Source organism: Siphateles boraxobius, unplaced genomic scaffold (assembly GCF_051911475.1).
Source record: "Siphateles boraxobius isolate OS27281-9 unplaced genomic scaffold, OSU_SipBor_1 24, whole genome shotgun sequence".
Classification (NCBI taxonomy): Eukaryota; Metazoa; Chordata; class Actinopteri; order Cypriniformes; family Leuciscidae; genus Siphateles; species Siphateles boraxobius.
Window position 1 is genome coordinate 10,498,734 of NW_027508855.1, and position 21,899 is coordinate 10,520,632.

At 40.3% G+C, this 21,899-nt stretch overlaps 2 protein-coding genes and 1 non-coding gene across 5 annotated transcripts in view; 1 reads left to right on the forward strand and 2 right to left on the reverse strand.

Annotated features, from left to right (window-relative positions):
- Positions 1–9,343, reverse strand: part of gatc (glutamyl-tRNA amidotransferase subunit C) — a 12,175-nt gene extending 2,832 nt beyond the window's left edge. The window contains exons 1-6 of one of the 2 annotated variants that reach the window (XM_077241364.1): positions 9,040–9,343; positions 8,837–8,887; positions 7,368–7,537; positions 6,989–7,092; positions 6,747–6,802; positions 5,827–5,866 (exon numbers count right to left, since the gene is read on the reverse strand). In XM_077241364.1, the coding sequence (XP_077097479.1) occupies positions 6,750–6,802; positions 6,989–7,092; positions 7,368–7,537; positions 8,837–8,887; positions 9,040–9,207 (546 nt within the window). In that variant the 5' untranslated portion in view covers positions 9,208–9,343 and the 3' untranslated portion in view covers positions 5,827–5,866; positions 6,747–6,749. Of the gene's footprint in view, positions 1–5,826; positions 5,867–6,694; positions 6,803–6,988; positions 7,093–7,367; positions 7,538–8,836; positions 8,888–9,039 lie in introns of those variants that run through there. The other variant, XM_077241363.1, reaches the window with a different exon arrangement.
- Positions 9,344–9,413: 70 nt separating this feature from the next.
- On the forward strand, positions 9,414–9,486 carry trnak-uuu (transfer RNA lysine (anticodon UUU)). The gene has a single exon. It is a non-coding gene; the product is annotated as a tRNA-Lys (tRNA).
- Positions 9,487–10,078: 592 nt separating this feature from the next.
- Positions 10,079–21,899, reverse strand: part of sgsm1a (small G protein signaling modulator 1a) — a 61,826-nt gene continuing 50,005 nt past the window's right edge. Inside the window, exons 14-26 of one of the 2 annotated variants that reach the window (XM_077241370.1) lie at positions 20,978–21,042; positions 20,708–20,853; positions 20,171–20,299; positions 19,535–19,717; positions 19,318–19,389; positions 18,513–19,115; positions 17,730–18,368; positions 17,520–17,644; positions 16,484–16,566; positions 16,258–16,367; positions 16,040–16,136; positions 15,433–15,600; positions 10,079–13,297 (exon numbers count right to left, since the gene is read on the reverse strand). In XM_077241370.1, coding sequence (XP_077097485.1) covers positions 13,209–13,297; positions 15,433–15,600; positions 16,040–16,136; positions 16,258–16,367; positions 16,484–16,566; positions 17,520–17,644; positions 17,730–18,368; positions 18,513–19,115; positions 19,318–19,389; positions 19,535–19,717; positions 20,171–20,299; positions 20,708–20,853; positions 20,978–21,042 — 2,509 coding nt within the window. In that variant the 3' untranslated portion in view covers positions 10,079–13,208. Of the gene's footprint in view, positions 13,298–15,432; positions 15,601–16,039; positions 16,137–16,257; positions 16,368–16,483; positions 16,567–17,519; positions 17,645–17,729; positions 19,116–19,317; positions 19,390–19,534; positions 19,718–20,170; positions 20,300–20,707; positions 20,854–20,977; positions 21,043–21,899 lie in introns of both variants that reach the window. The other variant, XM_077241369.1, reaches the window with a different exon arrangement.

The window sequence follows — 21,899 nt, forward strand, 5'->3', positions numbered from 1 at the left end:
CCTTTCCCCGTCGTCTGCTCCGTCGTGGAAATCTCGGACCCTCCTTCCCTCTAAACCGTGCAGGACTACTTCCGCCCTTATCGGAAAGTCCTAGATGGCAGCTGGTCAGGCAGGCATGGCCCTACACACTATGGCCATCCTCCAAGCCTACCAGGCGGATGTTTTAAAAGAAATGGATGAGGGAACGGGGATCACACCGGAAGCTGTCAAGGAGCTTCGAAAGGCCACGATCTGGCCTTAAGGGCCACCAAGCACACTGCGCGCGCTATAGGGCGTTCTATGGCGGGGGCGATCACTGCAGAGCGCCACCTATGGCTCAATCTCACGGAAATCCGTGATAAAGAGAAGGTTTTCCTCTTAGATGCCCCAGTGTCTCAATCTGGTCTGTTTGGGGAGGCGGTCAACACTGTGGTTGAGAAATTTCGGGCCACAAAATCCCAGTCAGCTGCCCTCAGGCAATTTATGCCCAGGAGAGCTAGGGAATCCTACAACTCCTCCCAATCCCAGCCCAGAGAACGTCCTTCTCATAGGCCGGATTTTGCCACTAGGAAAAGTGACTCGGCTCATCCCCCCCCCCGCTACGGTCTGGGGAGCCCGCGGTCGCCCGTTCCCCCGCCAGCGGCCCCATAAGCGTCTGGAGCTGAAGCGGTCTAACAAACCCTTCACCCCAGCCTCCTCGAATCGTTCCTGACCCGCAGGTCATAAAAAGTAGAGCCTCCCTCGATCTACGAGGTTGGGACAGACCGCACAAGCGTTTCTGCCCACCTCTCACTTGCTCTCCTTCTCTAAACCTGTCACCTTCGCCGACCAGCGTGTTTCGAACTGCAGTTACCCCTCAACTTTGTTCAAGCCGTCTGGCGCAGGAGGAAGGAGACGCATTCAGCTTTCTCCCCTTGCACTCGACGCGTTTGATACCAGCCGCTCGAATCGGAGACACTTTCGTTTTCTCTCAGGAGCAGGCAGACCCTCTGGCCTTGGTCAAACAGGCAGTGGTGCCTCCCACTACGTGTCAGGACGTCAAGTGCTTTCCTTCACGCTGGACCGCGCCACACCACGGGAGACAGCGAACTCAGGTATGTCCGCCGCATTGCACTCCACCTCCTCTATCTCACTTCTTTCCAGAATGGAGCCGTCTGCCAGGGGTATCGCCCTGGATCCTCCGCACGGTTCGGCTCGGCTACACACTTCAGTTCTGTCGCCCGCCCCCTTGCTTCAACGGGGTCTGTCCTACTGTTGTCAACAGCGCCCCTCAGGCTTCTGTTCTACAGCGGGAGATTTCGTCCCATCTCCTCAAGGGAGCTATAGAAGAGGTTCCTCCGAAGGAAGTCGAGCAAGGCTTCTTCAGCCGCTACTTCTTGGTCCCGAAAAAGGGCGGAGGTCTGCGACCGATACTAGACCTGCGCCGGCTGAATTTCTCTCTTTACAAAGGGAAATTCAAGATGTTGACGCTAAAAGCTATCATATCTCAGATTCAGGCAGGGGACTGGTTCGTGACAGTAGACCTGAAGGATGCATATTTTCATATTCGGGTCGTACGGCGACACAGGAGGTTCCTCAGGTTCGCCTTCGGAGAAAAAGCATACCAATACAGGGTCCTCCCCTTTGGTCTCGCTCTAGCTCCGAGAACGTTTACAAAGTGTATGGATGCTGCTCTTGCCCCGTTGCGGCTCCAGGGCATCCGTATACTCAATTACCTGGACGATTGGCTCCTCTCGGCCAACTCCAGGGAATTAGTGACTCACCACAGGGACATTGTCCTTCGTCACATCCAGTCTCTCGGCCTGAGGTTGAACACTGAGAAGAGTGTTCTTGCCCCAGCTCTATGCACAGTCTTCTTAGGGGCGTGCCTGGATTCCGTTCTGATGCAGGCCCGTTTGGCTCCTGCCCGGATTTCCAGTCTTCTGACATGTTTGGCCCGCTTCTCGCTCGGCCATCATGTTTCTATGGGCAATTGTCGCAGGCTGCTGGGTCTCATGGCCGCAGCATCCCCCGTGCTCCCCTTAGGGTTGCTGCACATGAGACCGTTTCTGTGGTGGATGAAACTCTCAGGTGCCCGGTCCACCGGATCGGCTTTTCGCCTGTTGAAGGTGTCGCGCAGTTGTTTCCGCGCGCTTTCAATTTGGCGGGACCCTCTTTTCCTTCAGAAAGGGGTCAGCATGGGTGCGGTTTTCCGTCGCCAAATGATTACGACGGATGCCTCTCTAACCGGATGGGGTGCGGTTTTCGAGGGCAGGCCAGCATACGGAGTCTGGACTGGGGAGACTCTCGATTGGCACATAAACAGCTTAGAGCTGAGAGCTGTTTCCCTGGCCCTCCTTCATTTTCTCCCCTTTCTCAAAGGGCATCATGTCATTGTCAGAACAGACAATATGGCGGTGGTGTCTCATGTAAACCGACAGGGGGGTTCACGGTCGCGCACACTGGACAGGCATGCGCGCCGCCTTCTCCTATGGTCTCAAGACAAATTCCTGTCACTGAGGGCAGTCCATGTTCCGGGGGTCCTGAACCTCGCAGCAGATTTTCTGTCGAGGCAGAAACTCGAGTCGGGGGAATGGATGTTGAACCGCCGAACAGTAGCCCTGATCTGGGAAGTGTTCGGAAAGGCAGAAGTGGACCTTTTTGCATCAAAGGAGTCATCCCAATGCCCACTTTGGTTCTCCCTGAGCCCCCCAGCGCCACTGGGGATAGATGCATTCGCCCACCCATGGCCGATGCGGAGGCTTTATGCATTCCCGCCTGTCAAATTGATACAGGCAGTTCTGTCCAGAGTAAGGGAGAGCGGAGCTCGTCTCCTACTTGTAGCCCCTTTCTGGCCGTCCCAGCCGTGGTTCTCAGAGCTGGTTCCTCTCCTGGAACTCCCCCCTTGGGAGATTCCGGTCAGGGAGGATCTGCTGTCCCAGCTTCAGGGCAGGATATGGCATCCCCGCCCCGAAATTTGGAAGTTATGCGTGTGGCCCATCAGGGGCCGTTAGCTTTAAACTTTGGTCTTCCCGCTGACGTCCAGGAGACCATTGCGAGAGCCCCCTCCACAAGAAAGTTGTACTCTTCTAAGTGGGGGGTTTTTGAATCGTGGTGTTCGGCACACGCTATAGACCCAGTCAACTGCCCAGTCGGTTCAGTGCTGGAATTCCTGCAGGAGAAGTTTGCTTCTGGAGCGGCCGCTACTACTTTGAGAGTGTATGTTGCCGCTATTGCTGCTCATAGAGAATCAGATGAGATCCCCCTGGGCAAGTTGAGGTTAGTCTCAGCTTTTATGCGTGGGGTTAGGCGCCTGAAGCCAGTACACTCCCCTGGAATCCCCTCCTGGGACCTGTCGGTCGTCCTGGAGGGCTTAACGGAGGCCCCCTTTGAGCCCTTAGAGTCAGCTCCAGTGCGGATTTTGACTCTCAAGATTACTCTTTGTTAGCCTTGACCTCTCTGAAGCGGGTGGGGGATTTGCAAGCTCTTTCTGTTAGCGAGTCATGTATTGATTTTGCTCCTGGCTTGGTCAGAGTGACTTTGAGACCGAAACCAGGTTATGTGCCCAAAGTTTTGTCCACGGCTTTCCGGTCTCAGGTTGTTAGCCTTCGCTCTTTCCATCCTCCTCCTTTTGTCTCTGAGGAGGACAGAAAGCTTAACTTGCTCTGCCCGGTCCGGGCATTGAAGTTATATGTGGATCGCTCTAGTGGTTGGAGAAAATCCAACCAGCTCTTGGTATGTTTTGGTACTGGCCGCCGTGGGCTTGCCGCATCAAAGCAGAGAATTTCCCACTGGGTTACAGAAGCTATTTCACTGGCTTATGAGGTGCGCGGTCTACCTTCACCTCTTAGCATCAGAGCACATTCCACCAGGGGCGTGGCTTCCTCTCAAGCCCTTTTTAGAGGTGCCCTCCTGGAGGACATTTGTGTGGCGGCAGGATGGTCCTCTCCGCACACTTTTGTCAGATTCTACAGTTTGGATCTTGATACGACTCCAGGTTCCCAGGTTTTGTCTGCCTGAACCAGTCGTGTGAGTTATCTGGTCTTGTACTAGTTGCGGCAGCGCTTAGCTTGGCGAGTTTGGTATTTCGTTCCCACTGCGTCTAAGCTATGCAGCGTTGAGTGAACCTATGAAAGAGAACGTCTCTGGTTACTGATGTAACCTATGTTCTCTGAATAGGGAACGAGACGCTGCGTTCGCTGCCAAGCTCCTTGCGCTGCCGACAAGCTTCCTTTTTCGTCAGAGAAATCTGAGGAGCAGATGGCGCGCGCGCTAGTATAATATGATGAAGCAGGAGCGTCATGACGGCGCCCGCGCCATCAGCCAATGAATTGGCGTGATTCTATAAGGGCTTCAGACAATCGGCACACCCGGAGGGCGTTCCCACTGCGTCTAAGCTACGCAGCGTCTCGTTCCCTATTCAGAGAACATAGGTTACATCAGTAACCAGAGACGTTTCCCGTCATTCTAAAATTCTCATTTTACTCGCGCGTATGTGAACTGAAGCAGGACAACGTCCCACTAGTCCTTGTTGTGGATTCTCATCCACCACAGACACTGGTTTTGGCCGCGGGGAGGGGCATTTTTACTGCATGATCAGCACGGCAAAACGGTTAATATGCTCTAAATTATGACCAGAGACGAATTAATATTACGTCTGCTTTTTAAAACAAATAAAGAACCAATTGAGGAGAATATTTATGCGCGGACAGCGGGAAACTCTGTATATTCGTGCAGTTTGCGCGTGTCAAAAAATCAGATCCGATTTGAAACTTGTGACATATAAACGCGCACATCAACCCGATTACTTTATTTATCATTCATGTAAACACCTTGTTCGGATTCATCAATCGTATTGATTTCATTCCGATTGTGTCCATGTAAACGTAGCAACTGACAGCGGCAAAAGCGACGCATGCTCTTTTCAATTGTAAAACTCAAGGGTGTATGGGTATGTAGTCTGCTCTCGGTAGGACAAATTAGGAAGCGTGCCGTGCATTGTGAAGGGCGCTCTGAAAAGCGGCAGCGCAGCCAAACGGTTAAAGCAGATGTGCAAATGAGCGTACCGGTACGCTAAAAGCACGTTCTGGGCGCACGGAGTGGTGGCGGTACGCTCAAGAGCTATTATTTGGAAGTGGCGGTACTGAGTACCGGCGCGTACCGGCCCACTTAAAACAGTTTATAAGTGCAGTTTTGTGTTTATTTCCTGGGATAAGCTTTTCTCTAAATGTTCTTAAGAGGCTTTTGATGTCAAAACAGCTACATGACTACAAAACGGAAGTATTACAGTTTATTTATAAATTATTTTGGTTGGATTATTCAATTTGTAGAGGTACATGACATTAAAATCTTCTGATTTTAGAAGTGTTTTCATTAGGCGATTTGTTCCAGAAACATTTTTTGTTATGCTGGCTGGAAGTCTCTTCACATCCTGATAGCAATCACCAAGGTTAAGTGATCTCAATGTATTCATATGTATATATATTGTCTGTCATAAAATGTTCGTCCAATCATTGCATTAGGTCCGTATGCAATGTTACGATGTCCTACCTGCATGTCGTCAATGTATACCGCCACACACCCGTACCCGCGCAGACATCACACGTCATCAACGTGTTTCATGTTCTGCAGAGTTATACAGACGTCAGTCACCGAGGGCCGTAAACAAACAGCAGCCACCTTTTACAATTCCTCCTGAACCAAAACAACCAGCTTATGCTGCGTTCACGCCATAACTACTGCAATGTGTAAGAGATGGAAACCCGTGACAATATACTCAAAGTGTTTTGTGACTCGAATTTATGTTTTATTGTCAACACTATCTATGTTGAAATGAATCTGCAGCAATCAGGTGATACAGGTCAGTGCTCACATCTCCGTCCATCAGTTTTATTATGAGTTCCATTACCTGTCAACATGAGATAAAATATAAAAGGATTAGAACTACTAAAACATCGTATACTTATTCAAAGCGGGAGATTAGCGTTATATAAATGTGCAGTAATTTCATAAGTAGGCTAGGCTATGCAATTTACCGAGCTGAATTGTTGAATACGGCCTTTCCCTGAATAGTCAGGTAAATTACACCGAATAATGTGTCTCTGGTCACAGTGAGCAGAGGCATGTCATGAGTAGGCTATATATAAAGCATCAATTCAAGCCCCTCCTCAAAGTACTGTTTCGTTTCCAAAAACATACTCAGTCACTTTCTGTTTCCATTCTCATTTAATCGCTGAAGTACTGACGTCCTGTTCAGCGCCGCTATCTGAATAATCAACAATACATTCTTGTTCAATAACATCAAATCTTGAAAATTTCATAACATATTTTTTATATATTTATGTAATATAATATGTAATATATGTATTTATATAGGCTACATTAGACAAACAGTAGATAAAAGTAGCTCAACATCAGGGATCATTGGAATGACAGAATTCCCCGAGATCATGTGATGTAAAGGCAAATAAAGCAAACCAAATATAACATTCTCAGTTCTGTCTTCTAGTTTTATTGCATTGACATTTTTTTTTATGCAAATGTCTGGTTTTGTGTAAATTATGATTATTTTACTATCTCTGTAATATGCCATTGTTGTTGGTTCCTTAGTTTATATAAATTTATATTTGCGTTTGATTTGTAAATTGTTTTTGTTTCGTTCTATCTCTATAAAGGGAATGTTAATCATTTCCATAAAATATGTTTGGAACATTACCACTCTCTAGACACAGCACAATTGATATAATAGATACATATTTATTATAACGCAAAGTATGAGCCAGTGTTACATTTCAGTTTTTAAGCATAGCAGATCTCTCTTCTCTCTTTGGTAGTGGGATGTTTCCTACATTAAAAAAAAGAAAGATTGATTATTAATGAGTGTTAAACAGATTTGTTACTTAGAAAAAAAAAAGTACAGAGCAATAAAGTTAACCAAAACACCTTTGTTCTAAAGATATGGACAAACAGTTAGAAATTTAAATAGTGAATCAAAGTGTCGTTTAATTTCTTTTTTTTAATTTTTTTTTACCTGGAGGTGCAACAAAGTACTCCTCTACTGTGTTTTTGGCCAGCTGGAGCAGCTCCTCAGCACATTCACCCTCTGTTACAGTATCAGCCCTCAAATACAAGTCTCTGTACACGACATGAAGTTCAAAGGAAAAGTTTAGCTTCTATAAAATGTTGACATGTTGACACTGTACTATGAGCAAACATACTTGGAGTCGTTGGGCAGATCGGGGCTGAATAACCATCATTTTGCATTGACATATTAAACAATATTATCAGAAAACACCATCAAAAAAGGCATTGCCATATTTCACCCATCGAAACTGACTGGAAGTCGTATCGAGAACAACTAGTACACTGTTACGTAGCTTTTATGAGTTGATCTGAGCTTCATTGAATACCTGTCCTCTAGAACTGAATCCATTGGATCTACACCATCAGTATTGATGACATGAAGTTGATCAGCAAATCGAATGGCTTTCTCCAGACAGTCCACCCCTTCTTTACTGCCGAAGTCAACAAGGGCTAATCTCTCCAACTTGTCCACTAAGTCTGGTGAGACTCTTGTTGCCTGCAAAGAAAAGTTAAACATGGTTACTAATTTGTGGCAAATAAACTAAATTCTCAACAAATAAAGAAAATCCTTCAAATGCAATGAAGGATTATTTTTATTACTAATAAGGCAAAATTGTGTCACACTATAAATGCTCTCATAATTAAGAAATAGCCTAATATTCTTACTATATTAATATTTTTTTTTACTATATTTAATACATTTGCCTATTTTGGCTAAGTACATTTACCATTTAATATATCATTAGTACTGAACATTATTTTCAAGTAATTGTAGCAAAAGCATTCACATAAAAACACAGACAAAATGCATACATTCGGATTTAAATAAATGTATAACCAAGCTACAAATTATAAATTCTTTTAGAATATATTTTCCACATGAGGAAATCAACAAGATGCAATGATTAACACCTGCTCGTATCATATCAGATAAAGTATGGACATTAAATGCTAATTCATAGTCGTAATAGTCTTGAAAACACTTTCGCTTTTGATTTGCATTAATATTCCTGCCTAAATTGTAATTTTTAGCTATATGTTACAGATCATATATGTGAAATATTGTAATGTACCTGATCAACCACAGGTTTCAGACCCAGGCCTGGTTTCACAGACAGGGCTTAGATTAAGCCAGGATTAGGCCATTGTTCAACCATGACATTTAACTATATACATGCCTTAGAAAAAAAAACATTACTGATGTGTATTTTGAGACAAAACAATGGCACTGACATTAAGATATGTCAGTGCAAATTACTTTCAGTTAAAACAGCTCAAACATGCATTTTAGTCTGGGACTATGTTTAAGCCTTGTCTGTGAAACCGGGGAATAGAGTGCCTTCATAATCACTTTGACTTTAAAAAAAATCAATGTTAGCACAAGCAATCTATTTTTAATTACAGTTTGTTCATATGGTTTGAAACTGGGGGCCAATGAGCTGGTTTGATCGTATTATTAATATTTCATTGTTACAACATGTAGCCTAACATACAACATATTTCTAGGTACTGAGAACAATAACAATAGCTATAAATGTGACGTTAAATGCTGCTCAGATTCTGAACTGGTATTCTGCTGCCCTCTGAAGTTCAAGAAACGTTGTACAGAATACATCAAAGTAAAGATAGAAATTATATTTTTTCTTTCCTCCTACGCCAGTCGCGCTACATTTTTGCTTAGTTTGTAGGAGAAATATTTTGAGGCAAAATGTGTCGGGGTTGCACATCTTACCACACTGCCCGCTAGCCTACTGTATTTGTACAGAAAAAACGTGTGTGCAAAAAGAGGCATTACCGGTGCAAGTTGATTATCATCTATGGGCTCCCATGAGGGTATCTGAGGAACCTGAAGATTGGAACAGGTTGCGAAATGTTTATAAGCATTGCATAATGCATATGTTCAAAAACAAATATTTGTTAACGTATCGATGGGTTCATTTATATCTTAAACCTTTTATTTATCACAACACACCGGTCTACAAATTAATCACGTTTTACCTTGGAATCCCAGGCAGAATTACTTGATTCCCGTTTTAATGTCAATCGGGACCGGGACGTTCTTCTGGCCGATACAGTGGCGCTTAGAGCGGACAACTTCAATGCTCCACACCGAGGATGCGCAGGCCGCAGCGCCCTTGAAGCTCGTACCACACATTTACAGAACATGTTAAATCACGTTCCTAAAACGGCCACGTTGCTGTTTGAAGTCAGTTAAAACGCGATTGTATGGATGTTTGTATTGCTAAGGACCCCTGACTACAGACATCCTCCCCTTAACAAAAAAAGAAAACAAAACAACATTTCCGGAAGTTGTAGTTTTCAAAGTTCATGACTTACGTTTTGAGAGGAGATGTGTTTGTATGACTTTCAGAGCCCGGATAGCTCAGTCGGTAGAGCATCAGACTTTTAATCTGAGGGTCCAGGGTTCAAGTCCCTGTTCGGGCGAACGTTTTTTTTTAATATGCCATTTTGGAAGGGTAAAGACGTGTATGAATGGACGACTAATATATTGTATTATATTTGTCAAGAATATGGGAGCTTGTTTCCAAAACTGAAAACGAGGTAGCTTAGTTGTGATTTATGTATGGATTTATCTCGCAACTCAGACTTCATTTATCGGAATTATGAGAAAAAGTCAGAATTGTGCGATAAAAAGTCGCATTTATCTTTTAAATAGTTTTATTTCCGTGGTCATACAATTATAAACATGTTCATTTAAAAAAAAAAAAACAGATTATAACGCATTATAAATATATATTATTTATATTAAAATAATTTTAATTCTAAACAATTTTATTAACATAAAATAACACACAAACAAGCCCGGTTCATTATTTTTGTGGGGACTGTCCATAGACGTAATGGTTTTTATTCTGTACCAACTGTATATTTTACACCCTACCCATCACAGAAAAATGTCAGCATTTTTACATAAAAACAAAACGACACATTTTGTATGATTTACATGCTTACTCTCTCATGGGTACCTCAATTTAGGACGGACTCACACGCACGCACGCACACACACACGATTAGATTTGGAAAAATAAGAACAATTCCATTTTATTATTTTTTTTAAACAAGTACATTTACCACTTAATATATATTTAGAATGTAACACTTTGTAGTAATTGACCACAATGTAGCAAGAACATTCACATAAAAAAGACAAAACGCATACATTCAGATTTAAATCAATATATAACAACAAATTATATATTACTTTTTACTCCTTTTATAATATATTTTGCACATGAAGAAATCAATAAGATGCAATGCAGGACAAGTATTAACACCTGCTCATATTAGATCACAAATTATGTGGAGTAGATGCTAATTCATTGTGTTCAAGTAGTCTGAAATACACTTTTGATTCGGATTTGCTTCTTGCCTAAATAACCATTTTTAGCATTACGTTACAGATCATATATGTGAAAAATAGCCTATATACTTGTGATTTGATACACATTCTGATTGCACCTCATTGTGGAAATACCCGATTAACCACAGCTTTCAGACCCGTAGCTGTACTGGTTTGATCACAGAAACAGAATCAATACTTCATTGTGATTTTATAAGGTACTGAGATATACGAGCTAAAACAGAGGATAGTGTGTTTGGAGGAGGAAGAAGCAACAAATGTACATTTTATACAACAATCAATTCCAAAAATGAAAAAATAAATAAGAGCACTGATGATATTAATTTCTTTGTGTGGATGTTAGTGTCCATTCTGAAAACCATGTAGTCAACGACACCGAAGTTAATAATATAGATTCTCTCTATATAATAAATATAGCATGTATTTGTCTGTACAGTCCACAAATAACAAGAATACATTAAGCAGACAAGGCCTTGCGGTAGTGATTGTGAGTTGTCCTGATCCACACACACAAAATGGAAGCCCATTTCTGCCACGCAAGAAAAAATAAACATGCTTTTGAAAATCATAATTATGACAAAGTCGTGAAATTGACATACTTAATCGAGATTATGGCATGTAAAGCCTTAATTATGATGCTGAATCACATTATTATGATTATGTAATAACTATGGCTTTCAATGTCATAAGTATGATTTACAAAAGCACAATTTTTTTTTCTTAGGTGGTGGAAATAGGCTTCCACTGACAAACATCAAATCTGAAAAATAAACCCAAATGTCAGATTTTCATAAGGTGACTGACAGCAACGCACTGAAACACAAGACGGACTCGAACATTACGTAAACCGAATGAAAAACACAAATCATTAATCCGTTCCATAACACAAAGAGAAGGAATACACTAACTATTAACGGACATGTTTTTTATATTTTCTGTTCTAAATCTAATACCTAGAGGCATTCCTTGGTATTGTCCAATAATATACTGTGTGATACAATAACCTGATCTGATTTAGTAAAACAACTCACAGTAAAGACACTGACTTGGAAATAAGCAGGTAACAGAAACACATGCGACGGGTCAGCCGACTGAAAGCACAGCGCCCCTACTGCTACATTTGTACACAGGAAAATCTGGATAACCTATTAAAAGTGGCACATCAGATCAGAATACAGAACAATAATTAAGTGTGCAGGTCATACAGGAGCATTAAGAGGGCGGTCACACTGGATTTTAAGCATGCGGAAAGATCCTGAATTATTTCAGATGCCACAACAAATATCTGAATATATAATTATTTAGGTCTTCTGTTTTTGAATAAATAATCAATAACATTTAAATATACTATCTACTCTATAAATATCTATTACAGTTTCCCACGGCATTACAAACAAAGCAGCTTATCTTTTTTTATTTCAGCGCAGGATGGAAGTTTTATGAATGTACACTACTGTTCAAATTTTGGAGCACGTAAGATTTTTTTGAAAGAAATAAATACTTTTATTCAGCAAGGATGCTGGACTGGATTTGCAAAAAGGATCAAATGTGACAGAAATCTTTGGTAATGTTTTAAATGTCTTTACTATTTCAAATAAATGCTTTTCTTTTGAACTTTCTGTTCATCAAAGAATCCTGAAAAAAACATCACGTTTTACACAAAAATATTAAGCAAAATATGCATATTAGAATGATTTCTGAAGGATCATGTGACACTGAAGGTTGGAATCATGGCACCTAAAAATTCATCTTTGCCAGCACAGGATTAAATTACATTTTAAAATATATTTAAATAGAAAACAATTATTTTATTTCACAATATTACAGTTTCTACTGTATTTTTGATCAAATAAATGCAGCTTTGGTAAACATGAGTCTTCTTTAAAAAAATAAAATAAATAAATAAATTTTAAGAGACCCCAAACCATTGAACGATAGTTTGTGTGCAGCCGCTCTGTCACTTTCGTAGGCGCAAAAAAAAGGAAGTGATGGATCATGGCGTCTAGTGTGACCGCCTCTTAGCAGTAAAATGCACCCGACCTGAACTTCAATGGCTCCATTTCAAAACCTAGTGAGCTGCCTACATAGGCAGCATTTTAAGGCATCATAGGCACATCTCTGCAACATTATGCTGCCTTCTAAAATACGTTCTTTTGGTCAAATTCTAAGGCAGCATCGCATGCATGGAGAAGGCAATACCAGAATGCACTGCAACAATACATAAAAAGAAAATGGTGGACAATACATGTGGACAATTATAAATACTTATTTTCACTTAAAAATATTGATAAAAAGTTTGTGAAAAAAAAAAACCAAGATTTTTTTACCCAGAATTTTTGTGCGCTGTGTGTTGTTAGCTTAGCAACATAATAACACCAAACTCTATTGGAATCAAGTCACTTATGAGATTCAATTTCAGTTTATGTAGGCAGTAGACAGGAAGGCAGCACACTAGGTTGTGGACTAGAGCTCACGAGTCACCAGTGACTGGTAATCCTGTCTGCATTGAAAAAATTCCATGTCATACAGTGAATGACCACGCTTTAGCAGCATCTACTTATGAAATTTGATGTACTATGATGTTCAGTAAAACCTGATTAAAGAGCCAGATGACTCCAATAAAAAAAATTGCACACTGACTGATTTCAGGTAGATCAAGATGTTTGGCATTAGAAATGTAATGCTACCTATAAACTTGAAGCTCATTAAGCTTTGGCCAAATGTTCCCTGTTGTTTAGTAGCAAGGGCTGATGGGATACATAGTGAACATGAGATGGTTTCAGAATTACTTGTTTTCTATAAGTGTCTGCACTTTGCACACCAGGTCTCTAGCTAGAGTCAGAATCTGCTTGATATTGTGGTGCTCAGCCATTTCTGAAAAAAAAGAGACAACATTAAGGAATATGAGGGTGCAATAATTCAAATTATTTTATAACATCTATATTATTCAGTTTGTTACATGTGCTTGTAGCCTGACCGGTTATTCTTTTCTGTTTTTTAATGATTTGTCTGCCCTCTAGGGGTCAGAAATGTTTGTTACCTGTGCCAGTGTCTTTTTATGAGCAGAAAGACGGGTGGCGGGATATTTGCATCTGTCCAGCTGCGCTCCCCTTTGTCTTTTTCCGTTTTCCTGATTCATTTTCTCCCACATTTTATGTTATGGTTATTGTCCTTGTATAAATTCCCCTAGTGGGCTGAGCCTTTTGTGTTGACCCTCTTTTATCTTATGGCTGTGACCCTAACACAGTTGCCCATTCAACTAAATAATTTAGATTTCATAAAATAATCAAACAAATAACCATTATGCAATTTCTCCAATTTTGGGTATATCCAAAAATAGCTAAATATAAAACTAAATATAAATAAATTCCTTTATAATTGAGAAATAAATATTAGATTCAGAAAAACATTTTTTTAATTTAATGTTTAAAAATGTAGTTACGTGTAACAATAGATGCATGCATAATTTTGATTACAACTGGAAATGAAATAAAGCCAATTTGTACATTTTTATCAAAATGCAATTTAAATGTGGCGAATTGTTATTACAAGATTTCTACATTTATCTACAATTTAACAAATACATTTGTTTAAAATTAATTTAAAAGTCAATTTACTTGTCAGTTTGATTATATAACATTACATATATATATATATCAATAATATATACACACAGTGGTGCTCAGAATCAATGGCATCACTGGTAAATATGACCAAAAATTCCTGTAAAAATAAATCTGCATTGTTTATCCTTTTGATCTTTCATTCAAAAAAATGTGCAAAAATCTATAGTTCTGATGTGAATCAAAAGATTATTGAGCATCACAAAATAGAAAGTGGTTGTAAGAAAATAGCTAAAAAATCGAAAATCCCCATTTTGACCATCAGGGCAATAATCAAGAAGTTCCAAACAATTAAAGTTGTTACGAATCTGCCAGGAAGAGGACGTGTGTCTATATTGTCTTAATGCACGGTAAGGAGCAAGTTTGAGTGGCTAAAGAATCTCCAAGGATTGAGAGGATCGAGAATTGCAGAGACTACTTGAGTCTTGGGGGGTCAGAAAGCCTTAAAATATATATCAAACAACCCCTACATCACCACATGTTTGGGAGGGTTTCAAGAAAAAATTTCCTCGCTCCTCCAAAAACAAACTCCAGCATATTGTCAGACATAACTGGAAGTTCAAAAGAGACCATAGACTGGATTCTATGGTCAAATGAAACAAAAAAAGGGCCTTTTGGCAGCAAACCCACCAGATGTGTTTGGTGCAAACAGGGATAAAAAGTACCCCTTGCCTACGGTTAAATATACTACTGGATCTTAGAAGTTGTGTGCCTATTTTTTGCTGGAGGTCCTGGACATCTTGTTCAGATACATGGTTTTATGGATTCTAGCAAATACCAACGGATAAAAAATCAAAACCTTTTCTCTGCAAGAAATCTTATAATGGGCCGTGGTTGGATCTTCCATCAGGACAACGCTCCAAAACAAACATCAAAATCAATACAAAAATGGGTAACTATGTACAAAATGAAGCTTCTGGCATGACCATCCCAGTCCACTAAACTGAACCCTATCGAAAATGAGTGGGGTGAACTGAAGAGAAGAAGCACCAACAACTTGTGAATCTGAAGGATCTGGAGAGATTCTGTTTGGAGGAATGGTCTCTGATCTCTTGTCAGTTGTTCTCCAAACTCATCAGGCATTATAGAAGAAAACTTATCTTGGCAAAAGGAGGTTGCAAAAAGTATTTAATAACAGGGAGCCAATAATTATGGCCAGCTTGTTTTGGAGAAAAGCATTTATTTCATAATGTGATTTTACCCCCCACTTTCAATTCTTTTACTTCAATGAAAGGTTAGATTTTTGCAATTTTTTTGAATGAAAGATCAAAAATGGCAGTAAAAAATAAATCTGCATTGTTTATCCTTTTGATCATATTTACCAGGGGTGCCATTAATTCTGACCACCACTGTATATATTTATATAAATAATGAATACATATTTACCATTGAAAAACTTGATGATGTCTGTGAAGTCCATGTTGTTCTCTAGAATGATGTCTCTGTAGATCTCCACCAATGCAAGAGCAATGAAGAGCACAAAATGGCTGGAGGAAACACACTTAGCAGCCCAGATGGCCTCCCAAACAGCAAACACATCATCATACACCAACTCTGAGGATTTGAAATACATATGTTATGCAGTACCTGTAGTATTTAATAGGCATATTATTCATGTTTCAGTATAACTTAGTCTCCATGGACAGCAGGGGGAGCTGTCATTTCTGAATTGGTTTGAAGCTTAGCCTTGTGCAGAATCTAATATTCTAGTTTTTGATATAACTGGGCTGTAATACAATTAAATGTTTCTTACATAAAGCACATGGTAATGTGAGTAGAGCCTTGTGCATAGTAATTTAAAACATATTACATTAATATTAGGCTGAGTCACAGTCAACAAGATGGCATTGCAATTGCTAATTGGGAGCAAAAAATGGCTTCATCTCACGCAGATGAGAACTAATAGAAGAGATTTCGACTTTTACTTTTATATTCATTGTATGCAAGTTTTCAAAGATGTTTCTTTTCTCTTTTATGTGAAAGACATCATTACCTCTTTTGAAGTCAAGAAGAAACCAGCGATAGCAGAAGTAGAAGTGGGTGTAATCTCCATTCTGATGCATTAGCTCAAACAGCTCTGCGTCTAGAATCTAATTACACACAGTGATGAAAAGAGCAAAAAAATTTAAAACAAGAAAAGAAAAAAACACTTACACATTTCACATTTAAAGGCATGATGTTGAACAAATGGGTCTATAGCAGACGTTTGACCTGGATCAGAGATCTCATGTTGGCAAAGTGGGTGTCCATCACACCTCCATGAGGAAAATTTTGATTCATCCTTTTCATTAGTTCGGTGAAACAACTGAAAGCCATGGCCTCTGAAAGATTCAGAGAAAACGGATATGAGAAAAGCTGAACTTGTTCTTTTTAACCAGTGGCATGATCTCAAAAACACATGGATAACGAGGAGCGTGTTTCACAAAGACAGACTCACCATCATCTAGAATAACTAGCAAGGGAGCGAGCAGGTCACACATGCCCTGGACATATCCGATTTCAAGGTGCTGCCAGATATAACTGAAAAATAGTCAATATAGGGATATTTGAGCTACATCACAACACCAGATGTTCTGAGTGTTTTGGCCATTGAGCAGCCACCCAGAAGACCCTAGAAACCATCTAGGAACAGCCCAGTAACAACCCAAAAGACCTCAGCAACTGCATGGCAAAGTCAAACAGTCCATCTTCAAGTGTCTATAATATTCTGGTAATAATATCCCCCTAGATATGACTTAATGTAAGTCTGTCTGTGTTTTTACATGACATTTTTTACCATCTGCCAGGTGAAAATCAAGAGTCAGATTACAAAAAAGAAACACTGACATAAAAACTGATATAAAAAAAGGCCAAAACGATAAATTAAAATTGTATTCTTTTCAGAAGTCCTATTTTATCTACATTAAACATATTTGAACTACAAGTAAATATTATGACATTCAGTACGAAAATGGATATTCATATTGAGAAATGCTACGAATTACATTTAATTATATGATTAATGTTATTAAAGATTAAACTAAATTGAGAATTAGGTGACTTCAAAGGACTGGAAATCAGAATGTACAATTAAATATGCACCATCGGCCAATATATACACTAACCTTTAAGGACCGAGGTCAGAAAGATTTTTTGTTTTTGAAAAAAAGAACTATAACTTTATTCAACAAGGATGCATTAAATTGATCAATTTTGTACACATGTTCTTTTTAACTTTCTATTCATAAAAGAATCATGAAAACAATTATCAGCAAATCAGCATATTACGCCCGTTTCACACATGATCCGTTTGTAGTACATATGGAGTCTGAATGCGGTACATTTTTTTGTTTTAGTGCTCTAATATTCACTGTAATATTTTTCAAAAATTCTAATATTGGCCAACAACTATTACTGTACTGATATATTGTGCATCACTTTTTGAAAAGTAATAGCAGACACATGATTTGAGGTATCATTCATGATTTTGTTACCTGCACATGATGTTGCGCAGTTTTTCCAAGTTAGCAGGTGTGAAGAACCAGTAATTTCGGTCACAGCGCTGAACGTCTTTATCTATGCGATGCAGATTTAAAGTGTACATGTCCAAAAGCTCTTGCTGCAATTACAAAGGTGAACTGATTTAGATCGTGACTGTCTCAATTCACCTTATAAGATATAAAAACTCTCTAAAACATGCTTACAGAATAAGTGGTCCCTATAGAAGACACTGGAGAGGCAGCTTCATTCTTCTCAGTGTTCACAGCCAGCGAATCAAGCTGTGGGCAGAGACTCTCCATCTCTGGCTCTTCAGAGTCCTTTCCTTCAGCTTCCTCCAGCCTGAGCTCTAATACAGGTACAGATGCCTGCTCACTTATCTTGCTTTTGGGTGAACTCTTCCTTTCCCAAACCAATGAAACTTTAGCTATAGGAATTTCTTCCATTTCAATGGCAGAGGGAGACTCGTCTGACTCCGTTTCATCTTGTGCCTCGCTCATCTTTCTTGTGCTAAAAGCTTCATGCACCAACGGCACCACCATCTCTTCAACTACTGGAGCATTCCTCTGCATTTCTTTATGCATGGTCTTCTTTGTGACAACCTTCCCTTCTGTTTGCTCTGCGCCAATGGTTATTGGGAGATCTGAAGCTCCTTTCCGCTTTCCTGTTGTTTCAGCTTCATTGGGCAAATCATTGGTCTTCATAGTCTTCTTTTCGTTCTCATTCTCTGATCTTAACACACTTTCTGTGGGACTTTCATTGTTGGCGTCATCCATCCATGTCTCAGAAACTTTGTCTTTGCTTGTTTCATTGGTTTTCACAGTTTCTTTCTCTGTACCATCATCCTTTGAAAGAGACACCACCATGTCAGCTACAACCGTCTGCTCAAATGCATCGGATACCTTATGATCTTTTGTCACCAAAGGTTCCTTTTGAATTACTCTAATATCTTTAATTCCCACTTGGGACCTTTCAATGTCCACTCTTACCTGATTCTCGTTCATCTTTGGCTCTGGAGGAGTCGATTCCATGATCTCTGTTGCTTTGGCAAAATCTGGCTCAGTTCGCAGTGTCAGTACTTCATTTTCTGATGTCAAAGTTTTCTCTGGAGATTCACCCACTTCCATTTTGGTCGTGTGGCTGTGAGCTGCTTCAGGAGTCTCGGTCTTAACCTCTGCCCTTTCATCAGGGATCTCTGTGGCCTTCTTGCTTCCCTCTGATATTGTCACCACTGCATCTAAAGACACTCTGTTAACCTCTATTTTGTTATCTTCACACGGTTTCCCCACCTCTTTGGTCTGACCTTCCTCCGTCAGCTTTCCTTCCTCTCCGGATGAATTCGCAACTCTTTCCTTTGATACTACTAGCTGTGGTTGGGCTTTGAGGTTTGGCTCATGTATCCCACTGTCCTCTGTACTCATGGAGTCCGACTGACCAGAAGTAACAGAGAAATTTCTGGAAGAGGGGTGACCAGAGTCTGGAGAACTGGTGCCAATTTGTGGTGTTCCATTTGCGATTTTGGAAAGATGTTTGACGTCGTCACTCTTGAGCTCAGACTCAATCTGGTCGACCTCTTCAATGGATTCAAACACCTGGAAAAACAAACCAAAGGGAAGTAGACTACTCCAGAGGAAGGGGTTTTAGGAAGTGAAGAACTACCAGGAAAGAGTGTGAGGGTGAGGAAGATCAGTCAAGTTGGGCACCATTTGTACCAACATTTTGTCTTTTTATTTTTTTATTTAACAATTTATTCAACTTTTCATGGACTGGCAGCAACATTAGTCTGAGGTTTACCTGAGTGCTGCTGCTGGAGTCACTCTGCAGCCTGGAATCTCTTTGCCTGCCTGAACTACAGCTCTGCGAGGACTGAAAGACAAACACAACACATCCTTAAGTAAATATTGCATCAAATCAAAAGGAAACCTTTCAGTGTGGACAAAAAAGTCTTCAATGCCTGCCAAAGAAGCATTTAGGTCTCAGAAAGTCTTGTGCTTTATGGATCTGCACCCACCTCATTGCTGATGGTGGAGTCATGGTGCATAATTCTCTGCGTGGTGCTGTCCATACTCGTCCCAGACGAACACTTGGCTAATGCCACTGCATGCTGTTCTTTCTCTCTCTGCCTAACAATGGCCTCACACCCCAACCATTCGCTCATGTTCTGTTCGTAGCACGCTCGCATCTGCTCATCCACCTGCAAAGTTCAGAGTTTCAAAGATGGCAAATATGAGATGATCTTAAAACGAAAGTCTCTCAATAACAATGGAACAAGTGTTTCGCCCTTACGTGAAATTCCCAATCGTGCCAATTTCTATTGAAATGACTTGATTTTCCGCCGTGAAAAAAAATAATAATTATGTTGACGTCAAAGATCTCAAAAATTAAGTTTATTACAGCATAACAGTTGCAAAGTATACAAAGCACCTTGGGTTCACCGGCGTCAGAATGAACGCAGAATAATCTCTGCTTAAACATTTAATACTGTATTACATCCGTCATCCCTCTCAGCATGTAAATTAAGCTCTGTCTTAAATGTAAATTGAGGATAGCAGAGCAGAGTAAATCTGACAGAGCAATGATAAATGTGACAGCACCTTAAAACTGTTTGGGAGGACAGTTTTAAACAAAAAACAAAACAAACACCAACCTCTTTTCTCTCAACCTCAGACATCCCAAATTGGTAATGACCCAGCAAGAAGGGCCAGACTTCCTTGCGCAAAGAGGGCTCAACTCCACCAAAATAAACCAGCCTCAATAACTCATTTTCTTCATAGGCCTGCAAGAGAGCAGGCACACACTGAATGCAGGTAAACTGATTTCCAAGAAAGAAAGAAAAGGTTTTTGAATGTGTTATTTACATTTTCCCCATTATTTTACTATGTTAACCAGTCAAATCAACATCCAATATACATTGGTTTGCCTGTTTAGAGCATAAAATAGTCTGCCAGTATAAGCACACTAATGATCACAGCCACAAGGGTACTTCTGTATGGATTTAACATTGATTTTCACCCTTTAGTGCCACCACTCTGGCACTCGAGCTCTCAGCATTAGTCATTCAAACATATTGTTTGTGTGATAAGAATGAGAGATCTGCGATTAGGGACAAATGAATATTAATGAGTGTCTGGCAAAGACGCTCATTTAAATGTGGCTGCTTTGGACTGTGTATGTGTGCACTTACGCTGCAGTCTTGAAGAAACTTCTGCCATACTTCTGTCGTGAGGCCACCATACGCATCAGCAGGCACATCAGGTTCCACAATAGTGTGATTAACAAGGCCAGACAGGTGAGTGCGTACTGTGGACAGGTGACGGCAGTACGCCAACCCTGAGAGAGCAAAATATGTGTGTGGTTGAATTAATAAGAGAGACATTTGAGTATGTAAAGGTCACGTTTGATGAAAAAAGATGGTGTTATGAGACTATAAAATGGATGAGTAATGAATACAAACATCCGTAGAAAGCCCGGGAGATGATTTGGTTCTTCATATTGTCACATAGCAACTTCAGAGGGGCCCTGCAAATGAGATTATCGTATTTCCTTAAATATATTTTTAACATTTTATAATTTACATTTGTTATTATTAACATGTATTATTTGATTTATTGTAAAGTTATACATTTATACTTTAGTACAGATTATTTATTGGTTTTACAAATCAACCAGGTATGCAAAGAGTGGTACTTGGTTAAAAAAAAAAACAACCTATTGGTACTTTTAATTTAGCTTTAAAGCTGCTGTAGGTAACTTTTGCCAAAAATATATTTTTTACATATTTGTTAAAACACCTCCTCTGGCTCCTCCCAGTGGTCCTATTGCCATTTGCAGAATTACACCGCTCCGGGTCAGAAACAACCAATCAGAGCCAGGAGGAATGTCTTAGCAGTGTCAATCACGCTCGTGTACGCACTGATCACACCCCTCTCTTGCACAGCGCGAGCACATACCGTCGTTCAAACTCAAGATTGCATGTGTGCTGCAGCTCTGCTAATGGCGGAGAAACAACCTAAACTGCCAATTTCTCGAGTGGCACCTGCTCATAAAACAAAGAGGTAAAAGGAAAAACACAGATGACGATAAACAAGCAAAAAAGAAAGAATTAGACAGAGCCCATTGACTCTGTGTCAAAACTCTAGCAGCATAACATGTAGATAAAATGTCACGCACTGTGCTAAGCAACAATTGAAACCTGCTAACTCACTGGCTTGTCATGATGCTGAAATGTACTAGCAAACCTCATCTAACATTACATATCGCTAGAATAATTACTTGCATACTGTAACGTTAGTTACCGTTATATTAACGTTATCTTACTAGCTATTTATAACTTATAGAAAGAGGGCAACGTTATAAAGTGTATTGCAAAATACATA